At 43.0% G+C, this 19,115-nt stretch overlaps 1 protein-coding gene and 1 pseudogene across 7 annotated transcripts in view; both read right to left on the reverse strand.

The window, feature by feature from the left end:
- IL34 (interleukin 34) overlaps nt 1-19,115 on the reverse strand; it is a 46,013-nt gene that overhangs the window by 4,611 nt on the left and 22,287 nt on the right. For 6 of the 7 annotated variants that reach the window (XM_032486711.1, XM_032486712.1, XM_014551370.2 and 3 more), the window contains 2 exons: nt 4,779-5,185; nt 817-950 (listed from right to left, as the gene is read on the reverse strand). In XM_032486711.1, coding sequence (XP_032342602.1) covers nt 817-950; nt 4,779-4,806 — 162 coding nt within the window. In that variant the 5' untranslated portion in view covers nt 4,807-5,185. Of the gene's footprint in view, nt 1-816; nt 951-4,778; nt 5,186-7,454; nt 7,573-19,115 lie in introns of all 7 variants that reach the window. The other variant, XM_014551361.2, reaches the window with a different exon arrangement.
- On the reverse strand, nt 13,255-14,976 carry LOC102515701 (annotated as a pseudogene).

Raw genomic sequence — 19,115 nt, forward strand, 5'->3', positions numbered from 1 at the left:
TTAAGGCAGAAGTCTCAGGCCAAGATGTAGAATGAGAGACTTACTACCCCAAGAGAACCATATCCTTTGGGGGTGAGGAAGATGACTTTAAAAGAGTGTTCCAGTTGTAAACTGACAATACTTCAAAAAATATATATTTTAGTGGGGAGGGTATAGCTCAGTTGGTAGAGCATGCGCCTAGCATGCACAAGTTCCTGGGTTCAATCCCCAGTACCTCCATTAAATAAATAAACAGACAAACAAACAAACCTAATTACCTCCCCCCAAAATAAATTTAAATATATATATATTTTAAAAGAAGTTTGTTCTAAAACTTATTATGGTTATGGCTGCATAACTGCAAATATACTAAAAGCCATTGAATTGTACACTTAAATGGGTGAATTGTGTGGTATGTGAATTACATCTCAATAAAGCTGTTGGACAAAAAAGACCTATAGAGCTACATGCCACGTGGTCCACCTTATAAAAAGAATCAAACATTCCAATTTCTAGGTCCTTATCTCCTCTGATAATAATATGTTTAGGGTTCCCCCCAAGGTTTCCTGGAATCCATCCCTGAGTCACTGGGTGAGTGCCACGTGGAGGGGGGATCAAAGATCAGATCAAGGAGGAGAGATAGAGGCCCGGGGGATGGATGGCAGGAGAGGCGACAGGAAGTGCAAACCAGGCACATGTGTATAAGACAGAGAAAGGAGGCATGGTAGGCTCAGGGCTGACACAGGCCCCAGGAGACTGAATGTCCAGCTCCTTATATCCCATGAGCCAAGGGGTGTGGGAAAAGGGATGTAGCAGGTGCCCCTGTGGTTACATTACCGTATATTGAAGGCGGTTCCTGTATTGCAGCTTGTCCCGCAGAAAGCCAGTGATGGCGCACTCCTCACTCTGAGTCAAGGGCCACAACTCCAATCCCTCGTTCCCCAAGGCCATGCCAAGGAGGATCCCGAGATCTGTGGGTCACACCCAACAAGAACACATGAGCCACCTGAACTGCTTCCACATGTCCTTGGGTGCAGAGCTGTGCACACTGTCCTCCCTTCTCCTGGTCACAAGTCCTCGTGGGAGGGTCAGGGATGGGGCACAGAGCCCCAAGGAGGCCTTCCCAGCACCAGGAATGCATTCCCTGGGGTCCAGGCTCCAGGACAGCAAGGCCGGACAAGCATGAGCTGTCCAGCCTGTCTACCCCGACCAGGGCCTGCAGAGCCTCCTCAGGAGCTATGTGCTAGGGTTGGTTTCCAGTCTCCTCCCCACTTCCACCCCATGAGGGAGGCAAAAACTCCCTTCCAGGGCAACCTCTGTTCCTCACTAGAGTTTTCAAAACCTTTCACTTCATTTTCCATCTAGAGATTCTGGAGATGTGGATTCTAGTTCCAACTCTCCAAATGACGTTTGGGTGACCCAAGCCATTTTCTTCCTTGCTCTATCTGACCGTGGCATGCCTCTCAGTTAGAGGTACCAGCAAGCTTGTAGCAGCCTTTCCAGTTTGGTCTCTGCAGGATGCTGAGGGAATCTCACTCAGGCTGTTTGTCTCTTCCCTGCTAACAAACAAGCTGCCACCTTCCAAACATTACCAGCCTTTCACCACTGGGGGTCACTGTGACTTCAAAAACAGTATGGTTTCTGTCTAACTGAACAGACTTACAAAAAATACGAGAATTTGCAACAAATATGAACAAGGGTTAAGTAGATCAGGGCACAAAGAACAAAATACAGATGAGCAAGAGACATACCTGAAAATCAACCTTACTAATAAATTCACATTAAAACAATCAGATCCATGTTTCACCTGTCATGTTTCACCTGTTTCAGTGGAAAGTGGGGTTTTTGTTATTGTTGTTTTATTTTATTTTAATAACACTTGGTGTTAGCAAAGTAGTGAGGCAGACACTCTCATCCTGGAAAGCAATTTGGTAATTTTTAATATTAATGAACTTAATAATGTCAAAACACTTTGACCCCCTAAGCTTCAAAAATGTCCACATCTTTTGACTATTTAAACTCATTTCTAGGAATAAATGTGAAGAAAAAGAAAAAAGAAAAAGAAAGGGATTTGTGGACATCCACTGCAGTATTATTTTATAATAGTGAACATCTGCAAATGGCCTGGATATTCAAAAACAGTGAATGTAGCCAATAAAGATCTCAAAGAATGCTAACAATATGTTTATGTGATAAGAAAAATACTTTTGATATGCTTAGTGAAGTTTTAAAAAGATTGACTCAACACTCTGTATCTGGGTATAAAAGCATGACTTGAATTTTGTTAATATATATGTGTGTGCATAGAAAATGTAGAGAAAAATATGTACCAAGTCTTTTGGGGAGATTTTTATACTCTACTTTATATTTCATAGGATATATTTCATATTCTACAAGTAGTATCTATTATTGTTATAGTCAAAAGCAGTCTTTTTCTCTCCTTTTCTTTTCTTTTTTTTTTTTCCAAAAATAGCCAGGCAGGCTGAGTCATCTCTTTGATCCACCCCTGATTGTGAGTAGGAATTACTGACTGGACTTTACCCACTCACCTTCCTGGCACTTTGGAAGACTTTTGTTCTTAAACCCTCACCGGCCTGGGCTTGCTCACCACCACTTCCCTGCTTCCTCCTCAGTCCTGCTGCCAGGCCTGTGCTCCTGCTGGGCCAGGAGCCCCTCAGGTCTACTCAAGCCCGGGCCCCTTATGGGCTGCAGACCACCAGCCCTTCTCCTTGCAAAAGTCTGACAATATTTTTTGCAAAGCTGCAAATCTGCAATCCATCTTGTACTTCCTTTCTCTCTCTCCTGATGTTCTCATCCCAGTATTTGGACAAAGGAACCCACCTTGCCCCCTCCCTCCAGAGGTAAGAGGCCTGCAAGATAGAAGGGGAGGCTGCAGAAAGAGTACGACCTTTGTACAGTGACACATGGGGCTTACCTACCATCCCCAAATCTGAGCCTGTGTAGGGGGTGAATAGCATCCCCCCAAATTCACATTCACCCCGAACCTCAGAAGCAACCTTATTTGGAAATAGGGTCTTTGCAAGTGTTACTAAGTTAAGGATCTCCAAATGAAGTCATCTTGGACTTAAGGTGGGCCCTAAATCCAATTACTGGTGTCCTTACAAGAAGAGGGAAGGACATAGAGGGATATATCAGGAGAGACCATTCACATGGCCTTTACAGATGAAGGCAGATTGGAGTGCTGCCGCCAAAAGCCAAGGAACGCCAGGAGCCAGCAGAAGCTGGAAGAGACTGGAAAGATCTTCCCCTAGTGCCTTCAGAGGGAGTATAGCCCTGACAACTTGATTTCAGACTTTGGGCCTCCAGAGCTGTGACAGAATACATTTGTGCTGTTTTAAGCCAAGTTTGTGGTAATTTGTTATGGCAGCCACACCTTCTCCAGCACTCCAGCTCTCCAGCCCCTCTCTGAGCCCCTGATCTGAATCCCTCGCTTCCCCTCACCCCACAGCCAGTCCTTGTCAATCTTGCAATCTGCCTTCACCAGATTTTCCCCTCTGCCAGGCCTCTTCATTTTCACTTCCAACTCCAGAAGGGACCCTCATTACCTCTTGCCCAGAAGATCACAACAGAGACTCCTGAAAGCACAGCCAGGTTGATCTTCTGAAAGCAGAGTAACTCCCCATCATAGCCTCCACCCCCAGATCACAAACCTTCCCGGGCTCCCTGTTATCTCATGAATTAGTGACTCATCACCCTGGCTTTCAAGGCCTCAGCTGCCTGTGTCCAAACCAGCTTTCCAGTCTGGCCTCTCATGGTCCCACTGCTCAGCCTTTGCTCAGGCTGTTCCCTCTTCCTGGAACAGTGTCCTCACCTTGCCATGTCTGCAAGTGTGAACTCCATCACCCCTTACATCACTTCAAGTGGCACCCCAACCTGATATTTCTCCTGCTTCCCCTGCTCATGACTTGGAAGCTTCCAGAACACCAGGTCTGGGCCTTTCCACCTGTTCTGAATATCCTGACCCTTTGCAGTACACTCCACAGGGCCAGGGTGGACACAGCTTCTCTGTGAATCCCTTGCAGGATCAGACTCCAAACCTCATTCACTCGGCACACAGTTCCTAGAGCTTAATTCCATGCCAGGTGTTAGAGAGGGATGCACAAGATACCCCAGGTCCTTGTCGCTATGGCAGTGCCTCTCCAGTGGGCATGTGGGTGGCACCAGAAAAATATGTTGAATTTGAGTCAATTAAATTGCATCTTGGAGTCTGAAGGGAGCTTGGTCTGGCCTCCCACAAGTAGGCTTTAGAGGCTTCTAGATTCTTTTTCTTTTCTGTCCTCATTTCAACTGTTTTTCTTTTTCCCAACAACACTGTTCTCTTTCTGCTCTTTTTGATTTTGCTCTTTATGAAGGAAGAGGCAGAGGGAACAGGCTGCCCTTCTCTCTACAATTTTACAAGCCCCCACTCTGGCTGGCCACCCCCAGGGAGGCCAGAAATCCTCTCTCTGCCACCTCCACCCCCACCAGACTCCCCAGCACCAATGAGTCTGAGCAGGTGAGATGCTGCCTCCTACCCCCAGTGACTGCTCTGTCCCTGTGACCCACTGACTGTGCCCACCCAGCCTAAGACTCACACCCACCATGTCCGTCTGAGCTGCAGTCAGCTGGAGACAGGGCAGATGGCAGCGTGGGAGTCCCCAAGGGCACCTGCCACTAAGCTGGGAAGCATCTCAACTTCTCACCAGCAAGAATGCCCTAGTTGCCATGGTTACTGCAGAGCCGGCTCTAGGCCAAGGCCTCCCCAGGCAGTCCCCACGAACCCCCACCCCAGTACTCACAGCGCAGCCAGACGAGTTCCCGGGGCATGGTGGTGCACTGGGTCCCCCAGAGAGCAGAGGTGGCTTCCCCAGTAGTGTTCTATTCACAGAGGCCCAAGTGGGGCCTACATGGCCTCAGGTCAGCAAAGGTGGCCAAAGTCGAGGAAGGGCTGGTCACAGAGGAGCAGCCCAGCAGCGGGTAGCAGGTAGTCCTGGGCAGGGCTTATCCTTATCTGCCTGGCAGTGCAGAGGGCAGCTGGGGGGCAGTGGTTGTAAGTTCCATTGCAGCCAGGACCTGGCCTGAGACAGCTGCCTCAGGGTCTTCCTTCTGAGCAGGAAAGAGTCCCCAGCAGGCCCCTCGGAATCTGAGGCTGGGTTGTGCTTTCTCTGATTTCTCTGTCTGCAGCTGCTCAGTGTGAAATCTGGCTCTGGAAAGAGAAAGGAGGAGAGAAACCGATTATGTAAGAGTGGTGCTGCCACTCAGCCATCAGCCACAGGCGCGCAGAGCCTACTGTGCAGGCTGCACCCACTGCCTGGCTGGGACCACCTGGGAAGGCCAGAGGCGCACAGCCCTGCCTGGTAGCTGGCTACTCAGGGGCACAGAAATGACTTCAGAAAATCCAAAGGGCATCCCTGGCCCCGGAGTGAGTTCCAGTGACACTGACTGACAGCCTGGGGTCAGAACAAAAGCAGGACCAAGGAATGAATGGACTGTATCGGTTAAATAAATGGAATTTCCTGAATGCGGTAATAAGACCATATGTTAAAAGTACATGAATAACTTGGGTGGCAGGGAGGTTAAAAAAAGCAAACCATTCACCCCTCTACTCACTTTCAGGCTTAGTCCCATCCTCATTACTCCAAATCTGCTTCCCCTCTTAATGGGGTTGCCAGGTGAAACACCTGTTCCCAGCTGAATTTGAATTTCAGGTAAGGTTTTTTTTAGTATAATTATGTCATGAGTACTTTTTTAGTATAAACATATCCCAAATATTGCATAGGACACACTTATACTACAAAAATATTCATTGCTTATCTGCAATTCCTAATTAACTGGGAGTCTTGTATCTTTATTTGCTAAATTGGCAACCCTATGATAACAATTCAGTAACTCTTCCTGAGTGCTCATGATGTACTACGCCCAGAGCTAAGGTTTACATTCATTGAATCCTCACAACAATCTTATGGAGTCATGAAGACTCATTTTTATCTACGAGGAAACTGAAGCCCAGAAAGGTTAAGATACTTGTCCAAGGTCACAAAGCTGCTAGTAAGAACTGCAACAGGAGTTCAACCTACATGTAAGTTGCCAGCTGGGCACAGTGGGCTCAGGGCTCACAGTCATCTCATTTATCCCTCACCAGGCTGTCCGAGAAATGGGCTGTTGTCCCCATTTTGCAGGTAAGGAAACTGAGGCTCTGAGAGGCTGAGTTGGCCAGAGACAGAGCTGGCTCTGAAGTTCAGCCTCTGATACAGTAGTGTTCCATTCTCTTGCCTTCCCCCTATTTCCCCTTTGGTCAAGGGAAATGGCCACAGGTTGGTGGCATGAGAGGAAAGTAGGTATGATTTGGGGGTCTTCTCCATTGTGGCATCTGTGGTGTCCCCACAGAATGTATTGGAAGTGCTGGCTCTCACCCATGGAGGTTCCCCGAGACAGGTAGAGCCTCACCCAGAGAACACAGGCTTGTATGAGATCACCCCTGAATTTCAGCTCCTTCTCTAACCTACCCTGGCAATTTCTCTGCTATTACAGCATCACTACAAACACTGACCTAATGGAAACTTTTTGTTATCGTTGCTCGTTTTTTTCAGGTTTATAGAGGTATAATTTACCTACAGCAATACCTTTTTCAGCGTACAATTCCATGGGTTCTGACAAATTTCACAGTGCTATGTAACCACTATAATAATCAAGATATAAAACATTTCTATCCACCCAGAAAATTCCCTCCTGCCACTCTGCAGTCAATCCCTCCTCCCACCCCAACCCCAAGCAACAACCCATGCCTGTCCATCCAGCAGTCTGTGTTTCCAGGATGCCTTATAAATGCAGTCACAGTGCATGGTCTTTTGTGTTGGGCCCCTTTCCCTTAGCAGAATGCATTTGGGATTCATCCAGGACACTGCCTGTGTTGGTTGGTTGGTCTTTTTCTCTTGCTGAGTAGTATTCCATTGTGTGGACAGAGCATTGTCTGTCCATCCACCAGCTGAAAGGCATCTGGATTGTTTCCATCTTTTTGATGATTGTGAATAGAGCCATTACAGGCCTTCACTGGTGTGGATGTAATTTCCATTTCTCCTGGGCCTCTCTGTTAACCTGGAGGCTCAAGAGCCCTTCAGCACATCTCAGCTCTGCACAGTGTGCACTGGGGCCTGGACAGTGGTATCCTGCTCCCACTGCTGGGGCGTCCCTCAGCCCAGACCTCCCCGCACAGATGCACACACCAGAATCAGGCTTGCCACCCCATCCACACCCCATAAAACTCTCCTGGCCACCTTCTCATTCAGAGATCTCCCAGAAAGGACCCCACCATGAGCCCTAGACCACCAGCCTGGGATAGAGAAGCTGAGAAAATGAAGAATGGGGTCATGGTCACCTTCGTGCAACACCACAGACCCCTAATTCTGCAGGGCCCACCCTTCCACTGAAATGGGGGAGATGTGTGAAGATCAAGAAAGGCACAAAGTGGGAGTTACCTGATGACACAGAAGCCAGAGCCTTCTCTAGGCGTGGAGGGACATGGAGGAAATCACCTAAAAGAGTGGCATTGCCGAATCCTGGGAGAGCCCAGGGCACCTCTCCCTCTGTCTCTCCCTGGTGGGGAAGAGAGAGGGGGAGGAGTTTGAGAATAGCCTCTCCTGTCCCACCCTAACTCTACCCCAGGGCTTGGAACAGTCCTCCGGAAGCTCAAACAGAGAAAAGTTGTGTAAGAAAGTAAAAGTTGGAGTATTATTCTGCATAGTTTAATTATAAATAGCATTTTCAAAGTCACAGCAAGTAAAAAGTGAATGTTAATTTAATGGAATCATGACTTAAGGATTCTGGTAGGACAAGGGCCTGGGGAGGGTGAACGTGTGTGGAAAGGAAAGCGGTGACAAGGAGCTAAATGTTCCCTGGTGGGAGGGCAACAGATAGTACCTCAAATGGAGAAGTAGCAATAAGAGCATGCTATTTAGAAGGATAAAAACATATATATTGCTTTTAAAAATGTTGAAAGTTGTGTGTCTGGAAAGACAGGTGTCTGCTGTTGCTCATAACAGAGTCATGTTGTACGATTTGATTCTTCAATTCAGGAGCAGATGTAACTTTGAGTAGAAAAAGAGAAACTTCACATTTTAAAATGCATTTCAGTGCTGGAATTGTGTTGCTGCGTCCATCCAGGTCAGGCAGCAAGGACCTGCTCCCCCAGGACCCTCACCTGCCTGCTCTGGCTCCTCCCTCCTCTGCCTGAGAACGAAGACAACTCCAGCTCCCCAGGGAGGGAGACATGGAACCTGAATTGGAGCCCAGCAGTTAAACTCTAGAGCCTGTGCCCAGCCTGAAGAGGAGACGCAGTTTTATGTTAGGACACACACAGACTAAGTGTCCATGCTATCAGCCGTATGACAAGCCATCCCAACATATAGTGGCTAAAAACAACAGTAAGTTATTACTTTTCACGAATCTATGGATTGGCTGGAACTTGGCTGATCGAGTCCTGCTGATAGGTCGGCAGGGTGCTGGCTGGTCTAGCTTGGCCTCAGCTGGGATGACTCATCCTTCAGCCGGCTAGCCTAGGTTTGTTCTAAGAAAAGGAGCAAATAAGGCCATGTTCCTTAAGGCCAAGGCACAGAACAATCACACCACTTCTACCACATTCTATCAGCCAAAGCAGATTGGGGAGTGGGTGGGCAAGAAACAGACCCCACTCCTTGGTGGAGGGAGTTGCAAAATATCATTGCAAAGGGCATGGATAGGGGTGTGTGTGAAGAAATGGGGCTACTTCTGCAACTAATCTATGATATCTACACAGAGCAATCTTCTCCCCAAAGTGGCCCAGTGGACAGAGCACTGGACTACCTACTCCAGCCTGACCACTTTCCTATAAGCAGGGCCGGGCCACAAGGGCCTTAGAGGCATTCCATGCAAACTGCTGTATCTAGACATGAGAAAACAGGGCTGGGGGAGGGAGCTGTCCCATGGCCTCATGCCCAACCCCATCCTCCTCCTGTGAATCAAGTCACTCAGCCCTTTGAGAATGTGGGAAGGGACATTCTAGCAAACAGCCATGAGGAGTGAGTCACAGATGTTCAATTCAAGGAGGAGGTGGAAGAAAAACAGGACTGAGTTCAGGCCACAGAAAAAGAAAGACAAACAACAGCAGAAATAGGAACGATTTATTCTAGTTAACTCCAGTAGCCCAGGATCTATACTTCTAAGCAACATTTCACCCAACCTCTGTTCTACCAGGGGAAAGAGGATTCTAGACCTGGGGTACATGGTAATGTAGGACCCACTCTTGGCCACATCTGAGAAGTCAGTCTCACCCAGAGAAGTAGACTGAGTCACACTCTGACTGGCTCCCTCAGCTCCCATTGAGTACAATCCAATCTGCAAAGGAGTCTATTTCTACCTTCTTGAATCTGGGCTTGGCCATGTGACTTTTTCTGACCAAAGAGATGTTCCTGTTCTTTGGGCTTGTCCTCTCTTGCTGCTGGGAGGGCTTCCTATCATGTGAACAATTCTGGACTAGCTTCCTACAGGAGGCACTGTTGAGGCCCCAGACACTTCATTTAGGCCATCCTAGACCAGACCATCTGGCCCCAGTCAAGTCAGCCCAGAATCCCACAGAATCGTGAGAAATAATCAATGTTTGTTTATTTTAAACCACTAAGCTTGAGAGTAATTTGTTACACAACATAAGCTAATTGATACAGCCTGGAAGTATACCATCTCTGCAAATGCTCTGTAAAAAGCCTGATCAATTCTAACCCAAAGCATATTCTGGGAGTGGTTCTGCTGGCTTCTCTCCTCTGAATAAAGTTCAGGCCCTTAGAGGCAAAGATATGCTTTCACTGCCCTAGGGCCTGGCTCAGAACCTTCTGTTGAAAGAGGAACTTTCTGAAATTCAATACTAATCAAGACTTTTTTTCCCCTCTGCCATATTTGATTTATTTTTTTTAATGTTTTTATTATAGCTTTGTTAAACCCAAACAAGGCAGAATAATACAATAGACCCCCATACAGCCATTACTCAGCTTCAAAAATTATCAGCAACCTGTCATTCCTCTCTCACCTATCCCTCAACTTTTTCCCTTAGAGTATTTTAAAGCAAATATCAAGTATGCCATTTTTACCAGTATGTAATCATTTTAAAATGCAATCGCATTACTATTATTGCACATTCCCACATCAATAATTCCTTATATCATTTAATAAAAAAAAAGACATGTTCAAATAAACCCACACATATATGGCCAATTAATTTCCTACAAAGCAGCAAAGCACATACAATGGAGAAAGGATAGTCTCTTCAATAAATGATGTTGGGAAAACTGGACAGCTACATGCAGAAAAATGAAACTACACCACAATCTCACACCATACACGGAAATCAACTCAAAATGGATTAAAGACTCAAATGTAAGACCTGAAACCATGAAACTCCTAGAAGAAAATACAGGCAGTACACTCTTTGACATCAGTCCTAGCAATATCTTTCTAGATATGTCTCCTCAGGCAAGGGAAACAAAAGCAAAAATAAACAAATGGACCTATCAAATTAAAAAACTTCCACACAGCAAACGAAATCAGCAGCTTAACAAAAAGACAACCTACTAAATGGGAGAAGACATTTGCAAAGCATATATCTTCTCTGATACATAGAGAACTCACACAACTCAACAAGAAAAAAGCTTAATTAAAAAATGGGCAGAGGAGCTCAGTAAATATTTTTCCAGAGAAGATACATAGATGGCCAACAGACACATGAAAAGCTGCTAAATATCACTAGTTATCAGAGAAATGCAAATCAAAACCACAATGAGATATCTCACAGCTGTTGGAATGACTATTAACAAAGAGGCGAGAAATCACAAACGTTGGTGAGGATGTGGAGAAAAGGGAAACTTCATACACTGTTAATGGGATTGTAAACTGATACAGCCACTATAACAAACAGTATGGAAGTTCCTCAAAAAATTAAGAATAGACCTACCATATGATCTAGCTATACTTCTAGGTATTTATCCAAAGAATATGAAATACTAATTTGAAAAGATATATACAACCCTATGTTCCTCACAGTATTATTTAAAATAGCCAAGATACACACACACACACACAGACACACACACACACACACACACACACACACACACAGGAATACTATTCAGCCATAAAAAGATGAAATCTTGCCATTTGCAACATGAATGCACCTTTGAGGGTACCATGCTAAGTGAAATAATTCAGACAGAGAATTACAAATATCATATGATCTCACTCATGTGGAATATAAAAAACAACAAAAAAAAAAGAACAAACCAAATGAAACAAAAACAAACATTTAGATACAGAGCAACATAGGGTGTAACTGTATGGTAGATGGATGTAAACTAAATTTTTGGTGGTGAGCACACTGTAGTGCATACATAAGTAGAAATATACCATTGTACCAATGAAACATACAATATTATACACCAATGTTACTGCAGCAAAAAATTAAATTAAATAAGCCATATTCAATTTTCCCTGGTTATTTTCTAAATATCTTTTTTTTAATTGAAGTATAGCTGATTTACAATGTTGTGTTAGTTTCTGGTTACAGTATAGTGATTCAGTTATTTTATATATATTTTTTCATATTCTTTTTCATTATAGGTTACTACAAGATATTGAATATAGAGTATGGTTCCCAGTAGGACATTTTTGTTTATCTATTTTATATATAGCAGTTTGTATCTGCTAATTTCAAGCTCCTAACTTATCCCTTCCCTCCCCGCTTCCCCTGTGGTAACCTTAAGTTTATTTTCTATCTGTAAGTCTGTTTCTGTTTTGTAAATAAATTCCTTTGTATCATTTTTTAGATTCCACATATAAGTGATATCACATGATATTTCTCTTTGTCTGTCTGACTTACTTCACTTAGTATGATCATCTCTGGATCCAACCATGTTGCTATAAATGGCATTATTACATTCTTTTTTATGGCCGAGTAGTATTCCAGTGTGTGTGTGTGTGTGTGTGTGTGTGTGTGTGTGTGTGTGTGTGTGTGTGTACACACCACAACTTCTTTATCCACTCATCTGTTGATGGACATACAGGTTGCTTCATGTCTTCGCTACTATAAATAGTGATGCTATGAACATTAGGGTGCATGTATCTTTTCAAATTAGAGTTTTCTCTGGATATATGCCCAGGAGTGGGATTGCTGGATCAAATGGCGACTCTGTTTTTAGTTTTTTGAGGACTCTCCATACTGTTTTCCATAATAGCTGCACCAAACTACATTCCCACCAACAATGTAGGAGGGTTCCCTTTTCTCCACACCCTCTCCAGCATTTTTAAATGTATTTTTCAGTTGCTTTCTTTGAATCAAGAGCACAATAAGGTGGTTCATTGACTGATGTGTTGCTACATCTTTTTTCCTTTTAAAAAAACAATTAATATATAATTCACATGCCATGAAATCAGCCATTTTAAAGTGTACAATTCAGTGTGAAATTTTAGTATGTTCACAAAATTGTGCAACAATTACCATAATCTAATTCCAGAAGTCTCATCACCCTAAAAATAAACTCTGTATTCGTCAGCAGTCAATGTTTATTTCCTCTTCTCCCCACCCCTGGCAACCACTAATCTGCTTTCTATCTCTATAGATTTGCCTATTCTGGACATTTCATATAAATGGAGTCTTACAATATGTGGTCCTTTATGACTGGCTTCTTTCACTTAGCATAATGTTTTCAGAGTTCATTCATCTTGTAGCGTGTTATAAACTGAGTGTTTGTGTCCCCCACCCCCAAATTCCTATGTTTAAGCTCCAACTCCCAATGTGATAATCGTATTCAGAAATGGGACCTTTGAGGGGTAACCAGAGTTAGATGAGGTCATGAAGGTGGAGCCCTCATGATAGGATTAGTGCCCTTACAAGAAGAAACACCAGAGAGCTTGCTCTCTCTCTCTCCAGGATCCCATTAAGAGGAGGCCGTGTGAGCACAGAGCCAGAAGGTGGCCATCTGCAAACCAACAGGAGAGTCCTCACCGGAAACTAACCACACTGGTATTCTAATCTGAGACTTCAGCCTCCAGAACTGTGAGAAAATAAATTTCTGTTGTTTAAACTACACAATCTATGGTATTTTGTTACGGCAGCCTGAGCTGACTAAGACATAGCATCTATCAGTACTTCCCTCCTTTGTTTAAAAAAAATAAAGGTGAAACATGTTATCCTCTTAATTTTTTTCCTTTTTAATAAATTTAAACAGTAAAACAAAAATTCACAAGCTGCCTCCCTGTTCATGCTTTGTCTCCCTCCCCTACCCACAGTCTTCAGTCTGGCTCCCTTTTCTTCACTCCATTCACACAGTTACAGGGTATCAAACTGAGAAAACAAAACTGCTCTAAGTATCTGGAGACAAGATAAAGGGAGGAGGTAAACTGCACCCACATTCAAGGTTTAACCAAGCAAGTCTGCATTTTCCAGGTTCTGGATGTTTTCCCTCCATTAGTCAAACTGAAAAAAAGAAATTCCCTGGACCAGATACTTCAAAGCTGAAATCCCCAGGACAGCTAAAGAATGCCTTGACGATATTACTTGCATCAAAATCACCCGTATCTATGCCCTCCTCATCCAGGTCCTGTCCAGTATCATAGCGAGTCTTTTTCTTGGGATCAGAGAGGATGGTAAAAGCTTCTCCGACTTCCTTGAACTTTTTTCCTTCTCCTCAACTTCAGCACTGACTCCACTGGGCCGATCTGGATGGCACATCAAGGCCTATTTCCGATAAGCTTTCTTGATCTCATCCTCAGAGGCATTCATGCCCGCTCCCAGAATCTTGCAGTAATCTTTCCTCTCACTCTTCTTCGGTACCAGCTGTGCATTTTCTAGGAGCTGTTTGTGTTCTCTTTTCTCCACCTGGTGCACTTTTTCATAGTCTTGCACTGCTTCTTCATACTGTTCTGTGTCCATGTAGCACTGAGCTCTTCTCAAGTAGCTTCTGTGTGTCACCTAGCCTTACTGCATTTGTGCCATCTTCTACACTTGAAATTAACCCCGATTACCCAAGAGTTTAGCATTTTAAAAAATAATCTGGGGTCTATCTCCAGGGCTTCTGTGTAGAGTTCATATGTGAGCTTATAATTTCTTTCTTTAAATGCTTTATTCCTATCTTCTGTCTTTAAGTGCTTTGGTATTTCTGCAAGTAATGCAGGTCTCCTCATGCTCAGGAATCATCCTTAGAGGTTGTACAAAAAGCTGAACTGCTTTCTCAGTACAATCTTCATAATAAAGGCAAAGACCTCATACATACAGAGAATCCACATTGGTATAATCCATTCATAAAATGTCACTGGCCACAGACTGTGCTTCTGAGTAATAATCCAGCATTGCTGAATAGTCTGTTTGGAGGATTTTGAAGCAATAGCAGGCAGGGGCAAATTCTAAAGCATAGTCCATATAGGAAATAGGCTTCCAAAAATTCTGCTTCTCAAAATTCATTTTGGCTATTTTCTCATATTCTGTGACTGCATTAGCACTCCTGAACTTCTGTTGTGCCAGGGCAATTTTGTGATCCAGTTCTAGGGCTCTCTGGAAACTGCAACATGCCACCATGGCATTCCCTAGAGATAGATGCCTTTTTCCCTCTCATAGGTGTCCCTGGATGAAACTGTCATCCAACCCTGCTCACTGCTGTGCATCTCCAAGAGCTTCCCAGAACCCTCTGAGCACCATTAAGATGACTGTCCAGCTTCCATAACAGCTGGCATTGTTAGGACACTTATCTATGTATAATTGTTAAAAGAGTCATTTTAATCTTCCTTGACATGGTATGCATTTCCTTTTACTTTCCTTGAAAGATTCTGCTTCCCTTTTTGCTTCTTTGTGGTTGAGCAGCTCTGGCTCAGTTGCTGCCATTACCACATCACACTGTGTCAATTGCCATCTCACCGCTGTGCCCAGCACTCATTCCTTTTTATTATCAAATAATCTTCTACTGTATGGACATACCACATTTTCTTTATCCATTCATCAGTTGATGGACATTTGAATTGTTTTCATTTTTTGGCTATGGTGGGTAATACTGTTATGAATATTCATGTACAAGTTTTTGTATTGATGTATGTTTTCAGTTCTTTTGGGTGTGTTCCTAGGAATGTGGTTACTGGGTCATATGGCTACTCTATGTTTAACTTTTTGAGGAATAGCCAGTTGATTTTCCAGTTCAGCTACATCATTTTACATTTCCATCAGCAATGTATGAGGGTTCTGATTTCTCTATACCCTCACCAACACTTGCTATTATCTGTCTTTTTCATTATAATCATCCAAATGGGTATGAAGTGGTATCTCTGTGGTTTTGGTTTGCATTTTCCTGATGACTAATGATGCCGAGCAACTTTTCATGTGCTTATAGGCCATTCGTATATTTTCTTTGGAGAAACATCTATTCAAATCTTTTGCTTACTTTTTTAAAAAGCTTTTTTTCCCCCGATGTTTCAAATGATTTTTATTTTTTTTAACATTTTTTTATTGAGTTATAGTCATTTTACAATGTCGTGTCAAATTCCAGTGTAGAGCACAATTTTTCAGTTATACATGTAAAAAGCTTTTTATTTAAAAATAAAACATGGATACATATAACAGAAAACAAATGTATAGCTTAATGAATTATTATAAGACAGTCAAACTTTTCACATCTCTCCAGAAAAGTAACCACCATCTCAACCATTACAGCAATCACTTTGTTAGGTTTCTTTCTGGTTTTATCAACCAAGTGTATATTCCTAGACACTACAGTTTTTAGCTTTGTGTATTTAAAATTTTTCATCTATCTTTTAAGCCTCTTTTAATCTACAGGATTTCTCCTCCATCCCATTCTTTCCCTGACAATTCATCTGTTAAAGAACCCAGAATACGTGTCCCATAGAGTATCCCCAGTCTAGGCTTTGCTTATTGCACACTCATGTTGCAATTCAGCACTTTCATCTATCCTCTGCTTTTCACTTTGGTGGTTGGATCAGACTCAAGTTCAAATCCTTTGTCACAACTACAGGTGGTGCTGGTTTCTCCCAACAGGAGACAAGTAATGCCTGGCTTTCACTCTTTTCTGATGTTGGCAGCTAATGATGCTTAATGCCTAGACCTATTAATTAACCAAGGGTTGCTAAGTGTGATATTCTCACTCACACTGCTATCTGATCAAGCCTTTTCCCATGAGGCAAGCAGAGTCAGTAGCAGATCAGCAGCTTTGCCAAGATGTCTGATATGAATGACATATTGTGCTTTCCTCCCACACCTGCCCTCTCTGTGAAATCAGAAAGGCAACAGGCCTGTGTGATTTGTTTTCAAATGCCTGCTTCTCAGAAAGAGATTGGCTAGCACCCAGACATGCACTGCCTTTACCCTTGTAATCCAAAGCTATCTTATCTGTCAACTAAGACTCACTCCTGGGTCCACAGACCAAATGCTTGCAGCAGACATTTCACTTCTGACAGGCACTGCATGTATGTGATCAGTGTCAGCACATCTGAGAGGATTGGCACCTACACCAGATCCTTAGGGCATGTCCCAAGCTAGAGTATTGTCTTAGGTGAAGCAAAACATGAAAACCGGCCCAGTGCTACAGATGATGGAAGCACTGAAACAGGAAAATGCATTACTCAGCATTTCCTTAGAACCAGGGGTCTAGCACAGCACTATTTGGACCACATCTACATTTATCGAGATTTATTTCTCTGTATTCACTCACCGTTTTACTTAAATTTATTTGTAAAGAAAACTTTATAAAACTAACATTGAGAGAAAAATAGTTCTCATTTGCCAAAATGGAAAGGTAACATCTAGGAAAATAAATAACGTAATTAAATTCGAATGAGAAAGCATTGCCTGCGGAAGGCTCTGAGCTAGGGTTCTGCTTTCTCTTTTTGGAAAAGGAAGATAAGCAAGGGTTAGAGAGGTGTTTGAAATATATTAGCACTAGACTGAGTCTTTCTCCTAGAGCAGTATTTCTCAACTGGGAGGTGAATTTTGTCCCCAGGGTGACATCTGGCAATGTCTAGAGAGACTTTTAATTGTCACAACTAGAGATGGGGGTCCTACTGATATCTAGTGGGTGGAGGCCAGGGATGCTGTAAACATTCTACAATGCACAGGGCAGCCCCCCGACAATAATGAATTTTTCGGCCCCCTAAATGTCAATAGTGCTAAGGCTGAGAAACCCTGTTTCCTAGAGAGGTAGAAGGGTTGAAAAAGAACTTAAAAGTAATTTCCTCACTCTAGGATTCAATATTATTTAATGCAGGATCCAAGTACCATGTTACACCATCCAATATTAACCAGTGGCACACAACCCACATTTCTCTTCCTACCTCAGGCTCCTCATTTATAAAATGAGCCTGATATAAAATTCTGACCTCAAAGGGTTATGAGAGTATTTACCAAGTTTCTATATATAGAAAACATAGAACATGGGATGGTATGCAGTAGCTCAGTATTTACTATTATTATTATTCACTATTATAAATAGCAGTAAAGATGGGCTTTAAAAAACTTATGCTTTCTCTTTTATTTTTGAATGACTTCCTTTATTGCTGTTGCTTTTGCACCGTCAATAGAGTTCTGTGAGGAAAAGACTTACGTGATTGTGAAAGAAAGAAAGAAGCCCAGTGTGGAACTAGTCACACGGGACCCCTGAACACTCTGAAGAGCTCCTGCTTCAAGAAAGCTGCTGATGTCCTCCTGAAGGACTCCAACCACTGACCTTCAATCTCTGCCCTCCAACAAGCAAGGAGATTCAAGAGTGGAAGAACAGAGTGTGGCAGGTCCATACACGTGCTATTCTCAGAAAAGAGGGGCAAGTGAACAAAGGGACTCCAGCAGAACTTTGTGCCCAAAAGTGTCCTTGGAGAAACACAATAAAAAACAAAACAAAACAAAACAAAAAGGGATGAAGTAGAAGTCAGTAGCTAGAAAGCCTTTAGCCTGACAGCTCTGTAAACAAAAACCTCTGCAGAGGATTATCTTCTCAAAGCATTACAGAAAATAACTATTGCCAAGAAAGTAATCAAGTTCCAAAGATGTGGAACAACTGGAACTCTCACACATCGTCCTTGGGAGCATACAACCATTTTGGAAGACTGTGTGTCAATTCTAATAAAGTTACATACACACCTGCCCTCTGATAGAGCAATTCTACTCCTAGTATTTAACCTAGAAAAATCAAGATCTATGTCCACAAAAAGAACAAACAAGAATGTGCATTGCTACTCTATTCATATTATGAATAATATGCAGTTCAAAAAACTGAAAACAATCCAAATGTCAATAGAAGAATGGATATACAAGCTGTGGTATAATCACACAATAGAAAACTACTCAGCAAGAAAAAAGAACAAACTACTGATCCATGCAACATGGGTGAATCTCAAAAACATCATTATGAGCACAAAAGGCCAGACACCAAAGAACACACGCTATATAATTCCATATATTTGAATGTAAGAATAGGCAAAAAACTAATCTATGGTTATAGAAATCAGAACAGCGGTTGTCTGGGTTGAGCGGTGGTGGTAGGAACTGACTAAAAAGGGGCTTGTGATGGAAATATCCTGGCTCTTGATGGGGTGGCAGTCACATGGGTATATACCATTGTCAAAAACCATCTGTACTGGGATGAATAGTGTCTCCCCAAAATTCATGTCCACTAGAATCTTAGAATATGAACTTATTAGGAAACAGGGTCTTTGCATATGTAATTAGTTAAATTAGAAAAAGGTCATACCAGATTAGTGAAGGCTAATCCAATGACTGGTGTCCTTATAAGAGAAAATAGAGACACACAAGGAAAATACAACGTGACGACAGAGGTCAGAATTTATGTCCATAAGCCAAGAAATTTTATTTTATTTTTATAAATTTTTTGAAGTGGGGGGAGGTAATTAGGTTTGTTTGTTTGTTTGTTTATAGAGGAGGCACTGGGGATTGAACTCAGGATCTCTTGCCCACTAAGCATGTGCTGTACCACTGAGCTACACCCTCCCCTCCACAAGCCAAGGAATGTTGTACAACCACCAGAAGTCAGGAAGAGGCAATGAAAGGTCAAAGGGATCATGGCCCTGTTAATACATTGATCTTGGATTTCTAGGCTCCATATCTGTGA

The sequence above is a fragment of the Camelus ferus genome, chromosome 9 (genome assembly GCF_009834535.1).
Source record: "Camelus ferus isolate YT-003-E chromosome 9, BCGSAC_Cfer_1.0, whole genome shotgun sequence".
Lineage (NCBI taxonomy): Eukaryota > Metazoa > Chordata > Mammalia > Artiodactyla > Camelidae > Camelus > Camelus ferus.